Source organism: Ptychodera flava, chromosome 13 (genome assembly GCF_041260155.1).
Source record: "Ptychodera flava strain L36383 chromosome 13, AS_Pfla_20210202, whole genome shotgun sequence".
Lineage (NCBI taxonomy): Eukaryota > Metazoa > Hemichordata > Enteropneusta > Ptychoderidae > Ptychodera > Ptychodera flava.
Genome location: NC_091940.1, coordinates 26,745,351 through 26,761,119, shown reverse-complemented (window position 1 = coordinate 26,761,119; position 15,769 = coordinate 26,745,351). Strand labels below are relative to the sequence as shown.

At 36.7% G+C, this 15,769-nt stretch overlaps 1 protein-coding gene across 1 annotated transcript; it reads right to left on the bottom strand.

The window, feature by feature from the left end:
* Positions 1-9,038: 9,038 nt before the first annotated feature.
* LOC139148016 (uncharacterized) lies at positions 9,039-14,778 on the bottom strand. Its single transcript, XM_070719271.1, has 5 exons — positions 14,660-14,778; positions 13,301-13,370; positions 12,935-13,053; positions 11,058-11,129; positions 9,039-10,551 (listed from the first exon to the last, which is right to left on the bottom strand). The coding sequence occupies exons 1-5, from the start codon at positions 14,772-14,774 to the stop codon at positions 10,484-10,486; spliced, it is 444 nt and encodes a 147-aa protein (XP_070575372.1). The 5' UTR covers positions 14,775-14,778; the 3' UTR covers positions 9,039-10,483.
* Between the last annotated feature and the right edge of the window lie 991 nt (positions 14,779-15,769).

Sequence of the window (15,769 nt, the reverse complement as noted above, 5' to 3'; positions counted from 1 at the left end):
AGATCTTTGACAGAGTAGAGACTCACAGAGTTGTTGGATATCAATGATGGTGGTTTATTACTGAAGTGTAAAGTTTACACATCAGATGCCCAGCTATCTCCCACTGACTATAGTGGGTGATTATCCCTTTTTTAAAAAGAAATTGTAGTATCCTAATTAGATTAAATTAGTTAAGCCTCCAATCGCTAATCGACTAGTATTTCTTGATTGGTTCAATTAAAGAAATACATTACTAAACTTTCTCTGATAGGACATTGATCATATAAAATTTTACATAATCTGCATAAGTGACATCATCATTATACAACATTTCCCTTACGTAATCGTCCCAGGGTCTGTCTGGAATTTAGATATTGATGGTAAGAATTCACTTTACTGCCTTGACAATAGATGTCACTAGTACAAGTTTCTATCTTTATCCTTGATACTTAGGTATCAATGACGCAAATACATTGAATGTCCCTGACAACGGAGTTTTAACCAAGATGAAGGAAAATTCGTAATGATCATTAACCCTTACACAGACTTGGAAAGTTCAGCCGTCTCGTTCATTGACCCTTGTACAGATTCCGAAATTACAAAAACAATATCATAAGCCAGAGAAAATTTAGTCTGTAACACTCCCCTCATTTCAAGGAATGCGTCCCGCATTCGAGTATACTAAAACAATTTAACATACAAGTAATATTATTAGATAAAGTGAATAAATGCAATACAAAAATACATGATTAAATGTTTGGATAACATACAACATAACTCAAAAAAAAATAAAACCGATAAAATACATGTCAAGGCTAAAATATAGATGGTATACATAGATATAGGATAAGACTGAATATATATCGTGAAAGTAACTTAAGAGACTGAAGTTATTTCCCTATTCTTTCTTAATGGAGGGGTCGAGGAAGTAATTCAATCGAGGCATTCGGTTCAAGACTTTCATCCATTTCGAAAGGGAAAAAACAACAACTACTGAAACTGATATAATATTTCCAAGGTTGAACTTAATTTAACTAACAATAGGCGAGCCTATGTCTGACCTGAGTCAACGGTACACACCTTGAAGTCAACACCCTGATTGTAAACAGTCGAGGTATTGCTAATTTTAGATCTGAATCCAAACAACAAGAAGTGTTATGTAACTCGCAGGGTCAAGGAATTGGGTCATTACATCCATACACTCGGTCAAACTGGAGCGCTCCATTTTCACAAATAAACACACAACGATTCACGCGAAGTCAATGTTTTCACTCATTCACCTGACCACAGTTCCGAGGCCACTAAAGGTAAAGTGAACTTGTCTAACATACCTGGCTATTACGGGTTTGTCTGCTATTTTTACAGGATGTCTCTTAAGAAGTTCCGACAAAAGTATCTTTCAGGTTCTCGGCATATTTCCATGTATTTTCTTTATGGAACAACCCTTTCACTTTACCAAATACATGTCATTTACCATTTCGATACCGGCTTATCAAAACGTTATCAACTACAGTCACAAAAATAAAATCGTTATTGGAGGCGGATCCGGTTTTTGGTCGGCCATCGTCAGATAGTGTCTTCCATAATGAATTGTCATATACTTCACGATGTGAGCTTGCTTGTTACCCGGATTCTCCACCAAGTGTTACCATCGACAATTATCCTCCTCGGGGAATCGCCATGCGAGAGGATATCGGGATACAGAAACAGCGTAGAGACTCCAAGTCTTCAAAGATAACACCGTTTATTTCTTATAAATGGATGCTACATATTGCCAGATAGTTCCTTCTCTCAAGATGTTGTCCCTTCGTCTGAGCTGTTGTTCGTAAAGACACCGTGTATATACAATTCAATGCATACAACCCTTATTTACATACAAATAATGCAATCTTTCCCTGACATATTTGGTGCCAAGGTACCTACGTGTATCAATCGCCAAGACCATAAACACGAGAACAGTGTGTACTTGTTAGATTTCTCACATGACGTAACAGTATGTACTTGCTAGATTTCTCACCTAAGGTATAATCATCGCACATAATTAATAAGTCTGAACCTGTCTGAACCTGATAATTAACCTTTATGCAGAATTGACGTCAGAGTCAATGAACTCTGTAACACCATATATTGACAGATTCAAAATTCACAAACACAACTGGCGGACAAAGTACAAAACATGTACGATCCTCCCTATTCTTATGTCTGTTTAGAGGTCAGTTACAAGATACTTTGAATGCGACGGTCGATACTGTCGATAATAAATGACCAGGCAGCCAATATGAAAGAGCACTTTGGCCTCTCATTATACGTCAGTACATCGCCAGATGTTAAAGGGCGTTGCACGTTCAACAGTTTATGTCGCTCAATGCCACTTCCATTTTGTAAAGATTAGTTCAAAGTCAGCAATCTGTTAAATAAAGATTGATATTTTGGCAGATTTTACATTTTAGCGTGACAGAAAAACAGTCGTAAGTGTTGTGTAAATTTAGGGAAATGAGTGCTAATCATATTTCGAAAGAATGTAACTCCACTCTGGCTGGGCCAAATTTTCAAAAATTTTCACATGTCATCCATAAAATACAATAAAACAAATACAACAAAACAGAAATTTTGTACAGCAATATAGTCCTTGTATTTGAAATACAAGTTATTTCAATTTTTCTTGTCATGTTTCAATTACTTTTTGATTACATAAGAATGAAAGTGCAAAACAAAATGGGCGGGTTTTTCTTCTACATAAACTCTAGATTCAAATAATAAGATATTGGATTTCATTAAGTAGCGTCAAGGTTTTGGCAAAATTATCTTTATTATTTATTTATAACGAAATTGAGTTTTTTACCTAAAAAATATCTACCCCTCCACCAATCGAGTAAAATAGTGCTACCATCAACATACTAAATTTCAGATTATCTGCGTTTTGAAAATATACAGTATGAGGGGGTTTTCATGTTATATTTTATATTATTACTAAGAACATTTGCTTTGAAAAGGGTACGCCACTATAATTGATGTTAATGATCCTCTGTTATGATAAAGCCATGTATATTGGATCGTATAACAGCAGTGCATTGCCAAGGGTTGAGCTACTCATTAATTTGCTTTGCGTTGTGTCGATCCGAACAGCACTTTCGCGTAAGCGAAGGCTCTAAAATATTTTTTGCGTTCAGTACAAAATTATAATGAATGAAACAAATTTTGAAAATTCTATAAGCATCTCAAACGATCTGAATTTTCAACTTATGTCATACTTTCATATATTTTGTAGTGCGCACAACTTGCTTTTCTTTAATAGGATTCAGAAGATTGCATGACAATTATATTTTCATACAAATAGATGCGCCAGTATATTTACCAACAGGCTTTGACTGAAAGAAGCTATAACTGTAGTAGAATATCGGTTCCAAAATGCTGTTTTGGTCTGACGAGGGATCTTAATATAAGTTGATTGAGGTCCATATACAAAAAACGGTGCATGAAAACAATATTTACTTCGCGATAAGTTTGCATGCGCCTTCTTGCGTAAGTCAGTGGTTTGATATATCTTATTATTCTTGTGTTATATCCGAGAGACAACTAGAGAAACTGCACGTTTTGATCACAAAAACATCAAATTCTGCGATCATATGTGTACGCGATGATGACTGTTGGATCGGCTGTTGTATATGCGCAAGGCCGTGTTGTCATCACAACGATAACAAATACACTTCACACGTATTTACACCGAGCTAAAAGTCAAGCACTGGGCGTGACAACGTGTACGAGGAAGTTAAAGGGAGCTTTCAGTTATTACGAGGGCGTGGGCGTTGAAAGATTGAAATGCGTGTGTAACCTTACCAGAACAGCTTGGCCCAAGGGACTCCCGTTCGTACCCTACATTTATGTTCACACCCATTTGTTTGCGCCTCTGTTATGCTATTATTCTTTTGAATTTGACCCTTGTTTTTCATATTTATGACATACTAGGTCTTCGTACCAAAGGGATACTACTCGTATAATCAGTCCATATGGTGCGCATTATGTGTATATGTATTCTCCCTGTCTTGGACTCCAATGTATAGTAAATGCATAGCTTAACATGAAATTCGAATATCATATCATATCGAATGTCATATTATATACACATATGCACAATTTTAATTCGCCTACTGAGTCATTATAAATGCACAGATAACACCCGCTAATATATTTTGGGTTTCACCATTTAGTTTTTGCTGAGTCTTCACATTCAATCATTAGGGAAAAAGAATGATAATATTTGCAGCATGGCTACACCTGCCAATAAGTCAATCATATATTGTTAAAACGTCATTTTACATTATTTTTCTTTTTTAAGCATATTTTCATGTTAAATAGCTGAGCAAAAACTAAATAGGCGAAATCCAAAATACATGAGCGCGTGTTATATAGCTAATTAGTCTTGGAGAAATGTTTAATAGTTTACTCAATAAGCTCCCACGAATAGTGAGTTGACATTTTTAGTGAATCCAAAGATCGTATTTGTTGTACACATTATGCAGTTCTCTAGATTCGAATTGTCTCAAATGTCATCGCCAAACCATTTGTCGAACTTCCAAGGCATAAAAAGGGGCAAACGAGAAAAAAAGCTATTCTGTCTGAGGATTACTAGATGTATGCATGAAACTTGCGTAACCTATATTACTTTGTACTTGAAGCAATGTATATATATATATATATATATAATAATATTATATATATATATATATATATATATATATATATATATATATACATATATGATACATACATACATACATACAATGCATACATACATACATACACACATACATACATACATACATACACACAAATACATACATACATACATACATACATACATACATACATACATACATACATACATATATACCTACATACCTACATACATACATACATACATACATACGTACATACGTACATACATACATACATACATACATACATACATACATACATACATACATAAATACATACGTACGTACATATGTACATACACACATATATAAAATTAATACATAATTATATGTGTGTTTAGACTGCCAATCTTTGCGCATTCAATACCAAAAGAAGTCTTGACTGCAAACAAAAACCATTCAAAATTCTTCTTTAACATCTCTGAACAATCTGTAATATGTCTGTATCTGTATGTATTTCATAAATTTTCCATTTTTAGGTTTGCGGGGTTTTATCGCCCCAGTACATGAACGAAATGGGATTCAACATGACCAATGTGATAAGTTCTCAACAACGATAATTTAAATCAAAAAGTGTCAAATTTTGAGCTTTCCGAACATGACCAAGTAAGCTTAAAACGATTACTTACTTCAAAATAAATTTCCACGAGCCTTCCTGCGCGAGTCTGTGCTTTGATCTATCTTAGTATTCCGATCTTATGCCAGAGTTACAACGAGAGTAGCCCGCATAGACCACAGATACATCAAGTATACTGTGATCATCGTTGTAAGTGGTGATGACTTCGGATCAACCGCTGTATATGCACGACCGCGTTGTCATCACAACAGTAAACATCATATGACCATGTGAGCAATACACTGAATTGTACATTAACCACTGGGCGTGACAACGTGTACCGGGAACGGGTCAAAACTCTGTAACAAAACTACAGTCTGCTACAGAGATACGCTGAACAGTGAAAAGTTGCTCAACTCGGCATGCCTTCACTAACTGACATTAAAATTTAAAGTTGATCTTTTCCTTCAACGAAGTTGCTGCCCAAAACGGGCCCGGAAGAGTATGTTCCTGTCTTTTGTTATTATCATCACTCTTGCAATAACCGCCACTTAAATGCATATTTTGTAGGCAAAAAAGTGCAAAAAACGTTTACTTTTTGTACAAAGAAGAAATGCCAAAATAAGTCTTCGATTAAACCTGTATAATTGTTCCACCATTTTGTAATACAGGGTCAGCTTGTTTATTGACACCTTCATTATTAACTGCCATATGCCGTGGTTTGGTCACGTTCATAGGTCACGTTCACCTAGTTTAAGATGATTGAGACCGGCACCTGTATATTTCTTCTGGCCTCGAGTTTACTAGTTTCACTGCAAAGACCAAACAAGAGGGCGTCCATCTTTCTATCGAACCCGACTTTAAGTTCAGTAGTTTCACTGCAAAGACCAAACATGAGGACGCCCTGTGCTTCTCTTCCATGAAACTCTGTCGTTTGTGTGGCGATTGGCCTCAATGTTTACGTGGATGACTTGAAAGGGCCAGTGAATGCTGACTATAACATCATGTCATATATTTTGAGCTTCTCTAGTTTAAGTTTGCTTCTAAAGTAATTCATAGTTTAAGAATAATATATTAAAATTGCGTTGACCGACCCGTATACTGTAGTGTATGGTAGAAGTACCCTTAACTGAGATTTTTTTATTCATGTTATTGACTTATACTGCGATGACATGGTATAAAACTAAATAAGCAAGACCCAACATATTGGTTTAGTGGTCATGAATTAAAGAACCTTTAATGTACGTTCGCCGCCGATTGGCTTTCTTCAAAAGACGGCCTACGCTTTCTACAGCTGTCGCTATACTGTGTACCAGACCTCACTCTGTCGTATTTGTTTATTAATTTGTTTTTTTGTTGACGATCATACTTTTTTCCCTAGTCGTTAAGGTGATCCAAGTAGGCGGACGGTTCTTTCTAGGACAGACAGCAACAGGGAGCTTTTTGTGATTGCTGCATTCAAATTTAAATTTAAATGTACCCTTTCCCTAACAAGAGGTGTCAAAGCAGTTTGATTAATAGAGCATGACTTCGTAGCAAGACTGGAGAACACATTGTCCGCACTGTTCAACATTACAAACCATCATTATGCTAGGGGGTCAAGTTTTTATTTCAAAAACGCTGTAAAGGGTCCCCTAAGAATTCCCCTTGTTTTAAGAGTGAAGATTGGGACAGCTTACTTCAGGTGCGCCGACTCGTAACTCATGATTTGTATACAAGTCATTTACTCAGGTCTTATCTAGATGTTTCATGTACTCACTTTGGCCCAGTTTACACCGAAACACCCGTACTTGTCAGACTCGTTAGCGGATCACAGATATACTGGAAAAGGAGGAATTGTGTCGCACTTTGAGTGTTTGAAATAAGGCAAACACTTGAAATGGTGCTGAAGTATGACCAATAACTAACCCCTACGTTACCCATAAACCGGGTTACAGGTCAATGTACCCAGCATGTGTGAGCTGTTAATATTTTGCTTTTAGAAATCGTAAGTTTGGTAAAATTAATTAGGGTGGTTCAGTCATTTTCTGCTTTAGGTTTAAATTATATATTCTTCCTGGCGAACAGAGTCGATATCTTTGGAATCTTAGGCATAATGACGATGAAAGTCAAAACGCCAGGTAAATTTGATAACAATTCCTTTAATACAGTACTTGTTGAGCTTTTATTGTTGATAAGTCATTGCGCAGCCTATCAGAAGATGCTATACAAAACAATAAGCCATACAACTTCAGTGTTTTGTTACTAACATCGTTTCCACCCATAGGTGGTACCTATGGGTGGAACCGTGGTTATCGGTTGATCAACAGGACAATTTTGACCTATCGACGCAGGATAAACCTGGGGCCCTGACCTCAGAGCAACCCTATATGTTCAAAATGGTGTTTATCGTATCAATCATGTGGTCGCTCAGTGGATACGAACAATCATTCGTCTAAGCCTTATATTTCCAGGTGGCCCTTTTATCGATCGTCTAGATATTTTTGTATCCAGTGGGCATGCGAAAGAGGTTCGACTTGCATTGCAGTAAATACAGAAGATACTGCCCTCTATGATTTTGCGCATTGTTACGGCAGTCTTTAATGTTTCATTGTATCACGAACTTTAAATTAGTTTTTGATTAAAAATCAGGGAGCAGGCAAAGTCTTGGTTCAGCCGGGCTAAACAGGTTAAATAGTGCATGAAAGGCCTTACACTTACACTTACACTTTGTCCAGGCGGTAGCGCCCTCCGCAGAGTCGTCGTCCGTACTGTCATCTGTTTGACTCAGTTTTCAGCACAACACTCAATAGCGGATCAATTACGCACCGCAAAGGAAACACATTAATTACAATGTGGCGGTTTCTAGCAAAGCGAACAGAACAATGGTACTGAGTTATGAAATCAAGAACCCTTTATTTTTATCTAAATTTAAATTTTGTTTATTTGTTCAGAAAAGTCAGGTTGTCGCCCAAAATTCAAGTAACAGCTTATTTGATTAGCTGACATTTATGACCCAAATTAAACAGCATGAACTAATAGAGGAACAGTTTAGCCCATATCGGGGCCCTTTAAAATTCATTAGAAATCATCTCTACTTTCCTCAAACCATCATTCTTAAACCACATGACATGATAATACAGTCCAGTCAGGACCTAACCGTTTATTTTGCCTTTCAAAAGTTGAGAACTAAAAAATAAAAGTCAGCATTCTGTTTTGGCTACCTAAAAGTAAGAAGTGTTTTCGAAATGAAAAAGCCGACCGTTTGAAATTTTTGGCTCATTGATGTCAAGGACTTTACGCGGTATAAGGACATTTCCTCTTCTTTAAGTGATTCAGAAGAAATTGGCACGACTGACGCGACTGATACCACTAAGGGGAACTCGCCCAGTAAAGTTACAGCACATATCGTTGCATTGCATACACATAAAAGTACACTGAATAATGACATGAACAGCATGAGCTTGTGGTGTGTTACAAAGCACTTATAATGTGGTATATTCGGTCTATAGCGCCCACGGAGAGATAATGGGTGTTCACACAGTATGGCAAGGTCGACGCGTCTTTGTTATTACTTCATAGGCATTCAACAGTCGTATTGATCATTGAGGACAATGAATGATTATAGTCCTGTAAAAACATTGCATCAATCTCAACACAAGGCTAATAAGTCAGTGTCATATTTAGCAACCTTACATTCCCTGGACTTCGACTTTTAAGGCTCTCTCTCTCTCTCTCTCTCTCTCTCTCTCTCTCTCTCTCTCTCTCTCACACACACATATACTCTAAATTGTTAAGAGTGGATCACGCGCCTTTGGAATGTTTTATTTCTGTATGTCTGTTGGCTTTCTGTGTCTAGTAAGTTTGTACAATTCTCAGAGTTTCGAAAATCGTCACTTGAAGTGAAAAGTGATGTTACAGTTCATCATTTATATTGCATTGTCAAATTTGGCGGAAAACATCCCTTTTGTACTTGAGAATGATACAATACAACAAGGTTAAAAAATGACATCCCAATATAGCAAGTGTTATTCGGTTTATCAATTTTTAAGTAAAATTTTCAAAAAATCGTATTTCTTATGCAAAACATGAAATTTCAACATTTGTACATCCAAAAGTAGTCAAGCTGAAAATAGTTCCGGTTCAGTTTCAGTCAAATGATGACTATGCGGCCCGCGACGTCATCGACGAGTTACCATTGAATCCTATGGAGCGCGCGACGTTCGATATACAAAGCATGTAATAAACAAGTAGACCGTCCCTTAATCTTATGGTTAACTGTTTCCAGGGTAGGAGGAGGAAGAAAGGAAAGTCAATAAAATTCATGAAGAACTATAACATAAATTTATCTGTTAATCTTTAATTTGTGGTTTCAAAGCAAAATAACCATTTCTCGTGGAATTTCCGTTCAAAATCAATGGAAATAGTGGTATATTTCTTCTTAAGATTTCGTTTGCAAATGCCGTTTGTCATCCAAATGCAATATACTGCACTAAAGTTGACTATAAAGCCAGGAATTGCGATTGTTAATCAATTCACAAAATAAACAATCAACATTTGTTATATGGGAAGATGGTTACAATTTTCGTATCTTTGTAACAGGTTATACATAGATATTAATGGAGTAAGTATCATGCTGATGCAGTTATACTCTGAAGGATGGTTTTTCTACTTATTTCTGGTATATATACAAATACATAATAACATATTGAAATCTTTCACCTCAAACTGTCTTGACTGTTTTTATTATAATAAAAGACATAACGCTTATAGCGTATGGAGTATAACAGTGATTTTTCGTTCATCAGGTGTGTTAAACGAGAATTAATAAGTCACAGCATACAAGCTGTACTCATTCCTAGGTTCAGATACAAGATAACAGCAAAGAATGACTCACAAATGTGGTACATTGGGTAAATATAAGAATAGAAGACCACCACACCAAGCTTGGCCAGTAGGTGTTGAGTGGCCTGATACATACAGTTTAAGTAGTTAAGCGTTCAGTAGCATGCTATTATGCAGACCTATTAAGGGCTTTTTTTTCAAACCAGCTATTGTGTCTCCTAAGGTATTCCCTACGCAACAATTACCTGGTATTGTGATGTAAATTTCTGTCACTGCCAGCATAGACCGGTTTTGAAGCTGCTAGCAGTGTTTCTCATGACAAACAAAGAAATTACAAAAAAATGTTCAGCGTATATTCATTTTCGAGCATAGGAACCATTACAGGAAACACTTGGGTAAATGCAAGAAGTCAATCTTGGTCCCGTATTTCCGATGACACGCAATCGGGGTGGTTTGCCTCTGCAAATGTAGCCAGGCCTAAATAGAAAAAGTAACATATGCTGGTTAAGAAAGTTCAGTGTCCTCTGTTCGAAACTAAATGCACCATTACTGAAACAACTAAATAAAAAAAATTATCATTCGATTTGTAGTTCGAAGGCATTATTTTATCGGGTTATCAGTCCGTATGATCATCTAGCAACATGATTAACTAACGCATGAGTACTAATAAACAACAAGTTCTACAACCTTCAAGATTTATTAGAAGTCAATATGTGCGTCCCTATTGGTAAAATACCTGATCAACTGACGCTATTAATATCAAAGTGTTCATTAGATTGTGAAAATACGTTTTGTAGCTCATGTCATATTTCGATGTGCTGAACGAATTCCAAGACAATGTTTCTACTTCAGATTAATTCTGACACATTCTGTTCAGCGACATAGATGCTATTACCTTGTTCAGACCCTTGTTAACGTCATCTGCTATTGCTAGTGATAACATTTACAATAGGAAAGGAAACCGGATGAAGACACATACTCACTCGTAAACGTTAGCAGCAGGCCTATTACCACAACCCCTATGACATCAGTGACTTGGCCTTGTCCATTGTTTGCTGAAGACGAAACCATTAGTGCATGCATCGGTCGAGGTGGGAAGTGTAGACGATTGAAAATAGTGCAACCCAGAATGAAAACAAGAAACAAGAATTGTCAAGGTTGAATCATGGTTATAGTTCGAGGTTGCTATTTACTGTGATTTTCTCATGTCCGTATCGCTCCATTCTGGTGACGTTTACTGTACCGTAAAATATCAATTGTGATGAAAACGTGGAGATAAGTACGTTATTAAACTTGGCCAGTTTTTAGGGTGTTCCGGAAATACACCTGCAACTTGTCAGTGAGCAAAATAAACAAACAGCATGGCTGCCACTCGTTGCCTTCAATATGATGATGGCGACATCAATATTTGAAGGGCTTTGAGGTACAACAAAAATTTAGTGAAGGTAAATACTGTATACTTAATCTTGAAGGTTCCGAAGCAGATAGTAGGTTTATGGTGGAGATTGACCTATTTCTTTTTGTGGTGACCTGTTATATTTACCTTACTGTGATCAATGAAATGCCGGGAATATATCGAGTGTGGTGCAATTTGAGTGTCGTTTGTACTGCGTCAGTCTTCAAGTTTGACCTGAGACAATGTCGAGTGTTTAATGCAGCAGAAATGAAAGTTTGAGAATACCCCATAACTTGTGAATTTTAAGGCGCGTATTTTTCGTTCATACTTAAAATAATTAGATATTATTCCCTAATATTTTTCTTCGTTCAGCGAAGGAAAATACGAGTGACGTAATGACCGTGTCACCACGAGTCGAAGACAAGTGGTGACACGGTCATTACGTCACGAGTATTTTCCGAGCTGAACGAAGAAAAATATTAGGGAATAATATACTTATCACATGCACAAGCCAAGAATTCGTTATTTTTTTGCAAATAAATAAGTTTTCCATGACGATTTCGCGTTAAAACTTTTGAACTACTTTAGGAATAATATCAATACGCGGTGCACAAGTTGTTTCCAGTCGTCCGTCGTGTGCGTTAGCGCTCACGTTCGTTCGTGTGTGGAGCAAATGACAGCTCTCGGTATACACGTAGGCTACCTTCCGCAAAGTTATACTCTATTTCAAAGATAGCATAGTACTAGAAATTTATCACAGACGAAGATACGCTATTTTTCGGGAACAAATATCGACTGAATCTCCACGGCGCGAACACTATAGCCTAAACGTCGCGCCTGACCCTGTTTGCAATGCGTACGGAACCCACGGTAAGCTATACGCGACCAGCTTCGAGTTCGTTGTTTCCGCAAATTATCCACGTAATTCCTTCCGGAATATACAGGCGGTACACTCTTGTGTTTACATTGTTCGGATTATTAATGTCGTAGTCTGTGAAAATATCGATTTCATACATGACTTTGATCGTGGGAGAAACATCGGCCGCCATGTTGTTTGTTTACATATTTACGAGCACACCGAAGATCGACAAAAAAAAAGGTCCGACGCACCAAAATTGATGACATAGACGCGGGGTTGTCGTGACGTAGAACGACCAGAGAATAAATCCCGTATTTTTTGTTCGGAGACGACAAACTTGGCTTGTGCATGTGATAATACAGCTTATAGTTACCATAAAATGTCACCAGGATAGAACCCACGACATGTTATCATTCATCCTTAATTATTAACAAACCATGGAAGAGAGTTGCTCATTAATTATTAAAGCGACAACTTTAACATTTAACATCATAATCATGCATTCGTGAAATATGCAGGCAATAACTGAGGTACAAACAATTGAATCATCGGGGTCGAAAATTTGCAAAATTTCCCTACGTAGTGTGAAGTTTGAATTTCATTACCTCTATTGGGCAAGACTGGCGCCTGCTTCATGTTCCCGGTGCACTTGTTTGGTGACCTTTCCTTGCATGGTGGTGTAACTTCGAAATGAGGCTGCCGTTCTGGCTTCATACACTCGAGTCTATAAAAAGTTCGCAGATCTAAATGTTAGTCACTTGTCCTTAGATTCTTAAGATGCGTTTTGTAGTCATATTAATTTTCAATACGCTAAATTGCTCTCAAAGATTTTTTATGATTGCAAATTAACTCCGACTCATTCAGTTTAGTAAGATATATGCCATTTTCATGTTCGGACCATTTAAAGACGTTATTTTGGTTGATGATAACTTTTACAGAAGGAAATAGACGGAATGATGACCTATACCCACCCGTAGATGTTTGCAGGCCTATTATTACAAAGCCCTGTGACACCAGTGACTTGGCCTTGCTCATAGTTTGCTGAAGACGGGATCATTAATTCAGGCATTGGTCGTTGTGGGTTGTGCAGGTAATCGGAAAAAGGAAAAGACAGAGTGACAACAAAGAAATAAGAAGTGTCAAGGTTGAATCGTGGTTAGAGTTCAAGGTTACAATGCATTGTGGTATACTCTTATTCGTATCGCTCAATTCTGGTGACGTTTACAATACCATAAAATATCAATCGCGATGGTTTATAGTAAACGTGGTGATACGCACGTGGAAAGGCTATTTTTGCACCAATTCTTTTCTCAGAGCTAATGTCAAGTTGCAAGTGTTTAGAATCAAGATATTTAGTTCAAATTTTCAGGATAACTCTCTTAGTTAATACTTTCTCCAAATAATATAAAAATTGTATATTTGCAGCCATGATTTTGAAATATGACACCAGTAAATATTAAAATTTAATTTTTTCATATTTTTTTACATATTTGAATTTAATAATAATTGGATAGTATTAATATTACCAAATTAGTTATAAATATGTTGACACTATTAATTGTAAGATTTGTATGGCAGGATTTGTAAATAAAATTTGTTTCTATGATTTTACATGGGTTTACATATCAAAAAATTATTAAAAATTCTTTCAAATTTCAAAATGAGATTTTTCAGAAAGTACTTCAAATACAGGAAAATTGTGCCATACATATCTTATCTGTAACCTTGTTAATAGGCTGTAAAAATTCCATGTCCATATCTCATTTCAAAGGTTGGATTAAATTGGTATATAATTATGTAGGAAAACTGTTATTCTGTCAAAAATGTTGAAAACAAGCTATTTTTGCACCCCTCTTTTGAAGTCACAGAGCAGTCTTTTTGGTTAATCTCACTTTTGACACCTCTTTGACACTCAAAGAATCTAAAAATGCATTTACAATAGCAGTCACTCACTCTGAATGCAAGCACCGCCTTGTCAAACTTTCCTGAAAAACAGCAAATGATGACTTTCCCTTTTCAAACATTTTATTAAAAGCTAGGGGACCTCTACCATAGTTAATACACTAAGGACTCCCCAACTTCTTCTTATTTGGTCAGTTTTTCAGAAGTTTCAACAGGCTATAACTCTGCAATGCCTTTGTGCCCAAATGTCTAGTTTTTTTTATTCCACAGAGAATGTTGACTACTTTTATATTTTAATAGTTTTGTTGAAGTTTATAACTGACGCTCTAGCCTTTCCACCACCAGTGAATATCATCGTGGCCAGTTTTGTGGTGTTCCCTTAGTACACCTAAAATTTGCCAGTAAACATAATAAATGAACAAAATTACCTCTCTCACAAAAGACTGGCACCGACTTCGTGGTCAAGGGGCATACGGTTGGATTTGGTGACCTTCCCTTACATGGTGGTGCAGGTGCGGAATAACACGGCTTTGAAGGCTTCATACAGTTTAGTCTAAAGGAATAATAGCCCGTATATTAGAGTATTTGACTTTTGTTCCTCAACAACGTTGTCTTTTAATAAAAATTATGAAAAATGAAAAGGTAATGATGACAATCGAAAGTTCGAGCAAATATCATCTGCGATGGTAACATTGTATGTATTTAAAAAAACATGACGTTACTGGATGACAAGTTTATGATAGGCTTTGAATTTTATTCAGGCATCTCTTGAAAGGTAAGGCTGACATGAGAGTTTATGAAAAGTTTCACAGGGAACCTATATTGTCAGTTATTGCTACTTCCTTCGTTTTCTCTCAGGATCTACTCAGATGTTTGGTATACAGGGCAAGTACGTAATATGGGAGCATGATAAAAAAAACCAAAAAGATATTTAATTTATGAATTGCCTCTATATTAACGCAATATTTTCTTTAAAATGACACGGATAAGAAATGTTACGTTATCATAGAGTGACGTCACTCCAATTGTTGAAGGAATAGCAATGTCATGATATTATCCGAGAAGCCTTGCCGTTTGGACCTAATGGACGCATTTAGTCGGGAGTTGGAAAGTACATTAACGTCCCCGACATTACTCTATAATTTCGAGCTTATTCGATATATAATATTTGATAAGCTGATTGATACCCAAATTCTCCACCATGTCATATTCCAAATTCAGTTACCAGAAGGGGATGTGTACTTGTATTAGGAATAGGAAAGACTTGCGGTAGGCCAAATACAATTGAACTTGAGTTTGTTGTCCCTTGGCGAGTGGATTCCTGAAATCGTCCGTTAAGTTTATGATAAATGCTGATTCTTCAGCTTGGCACCAACCGACATCAAGTTTGTCAGTATGGTGTCATTTAGACAGATATACCATATGAACTTGCTTATAGCCAGGCACTTACTGCCAAACCTACAGCTGACATCTGCTTATGGGGGAACTCTACCTGTCACTGCTGTCGATGCTGTCAATACTTTCACAGTCCCCATTGT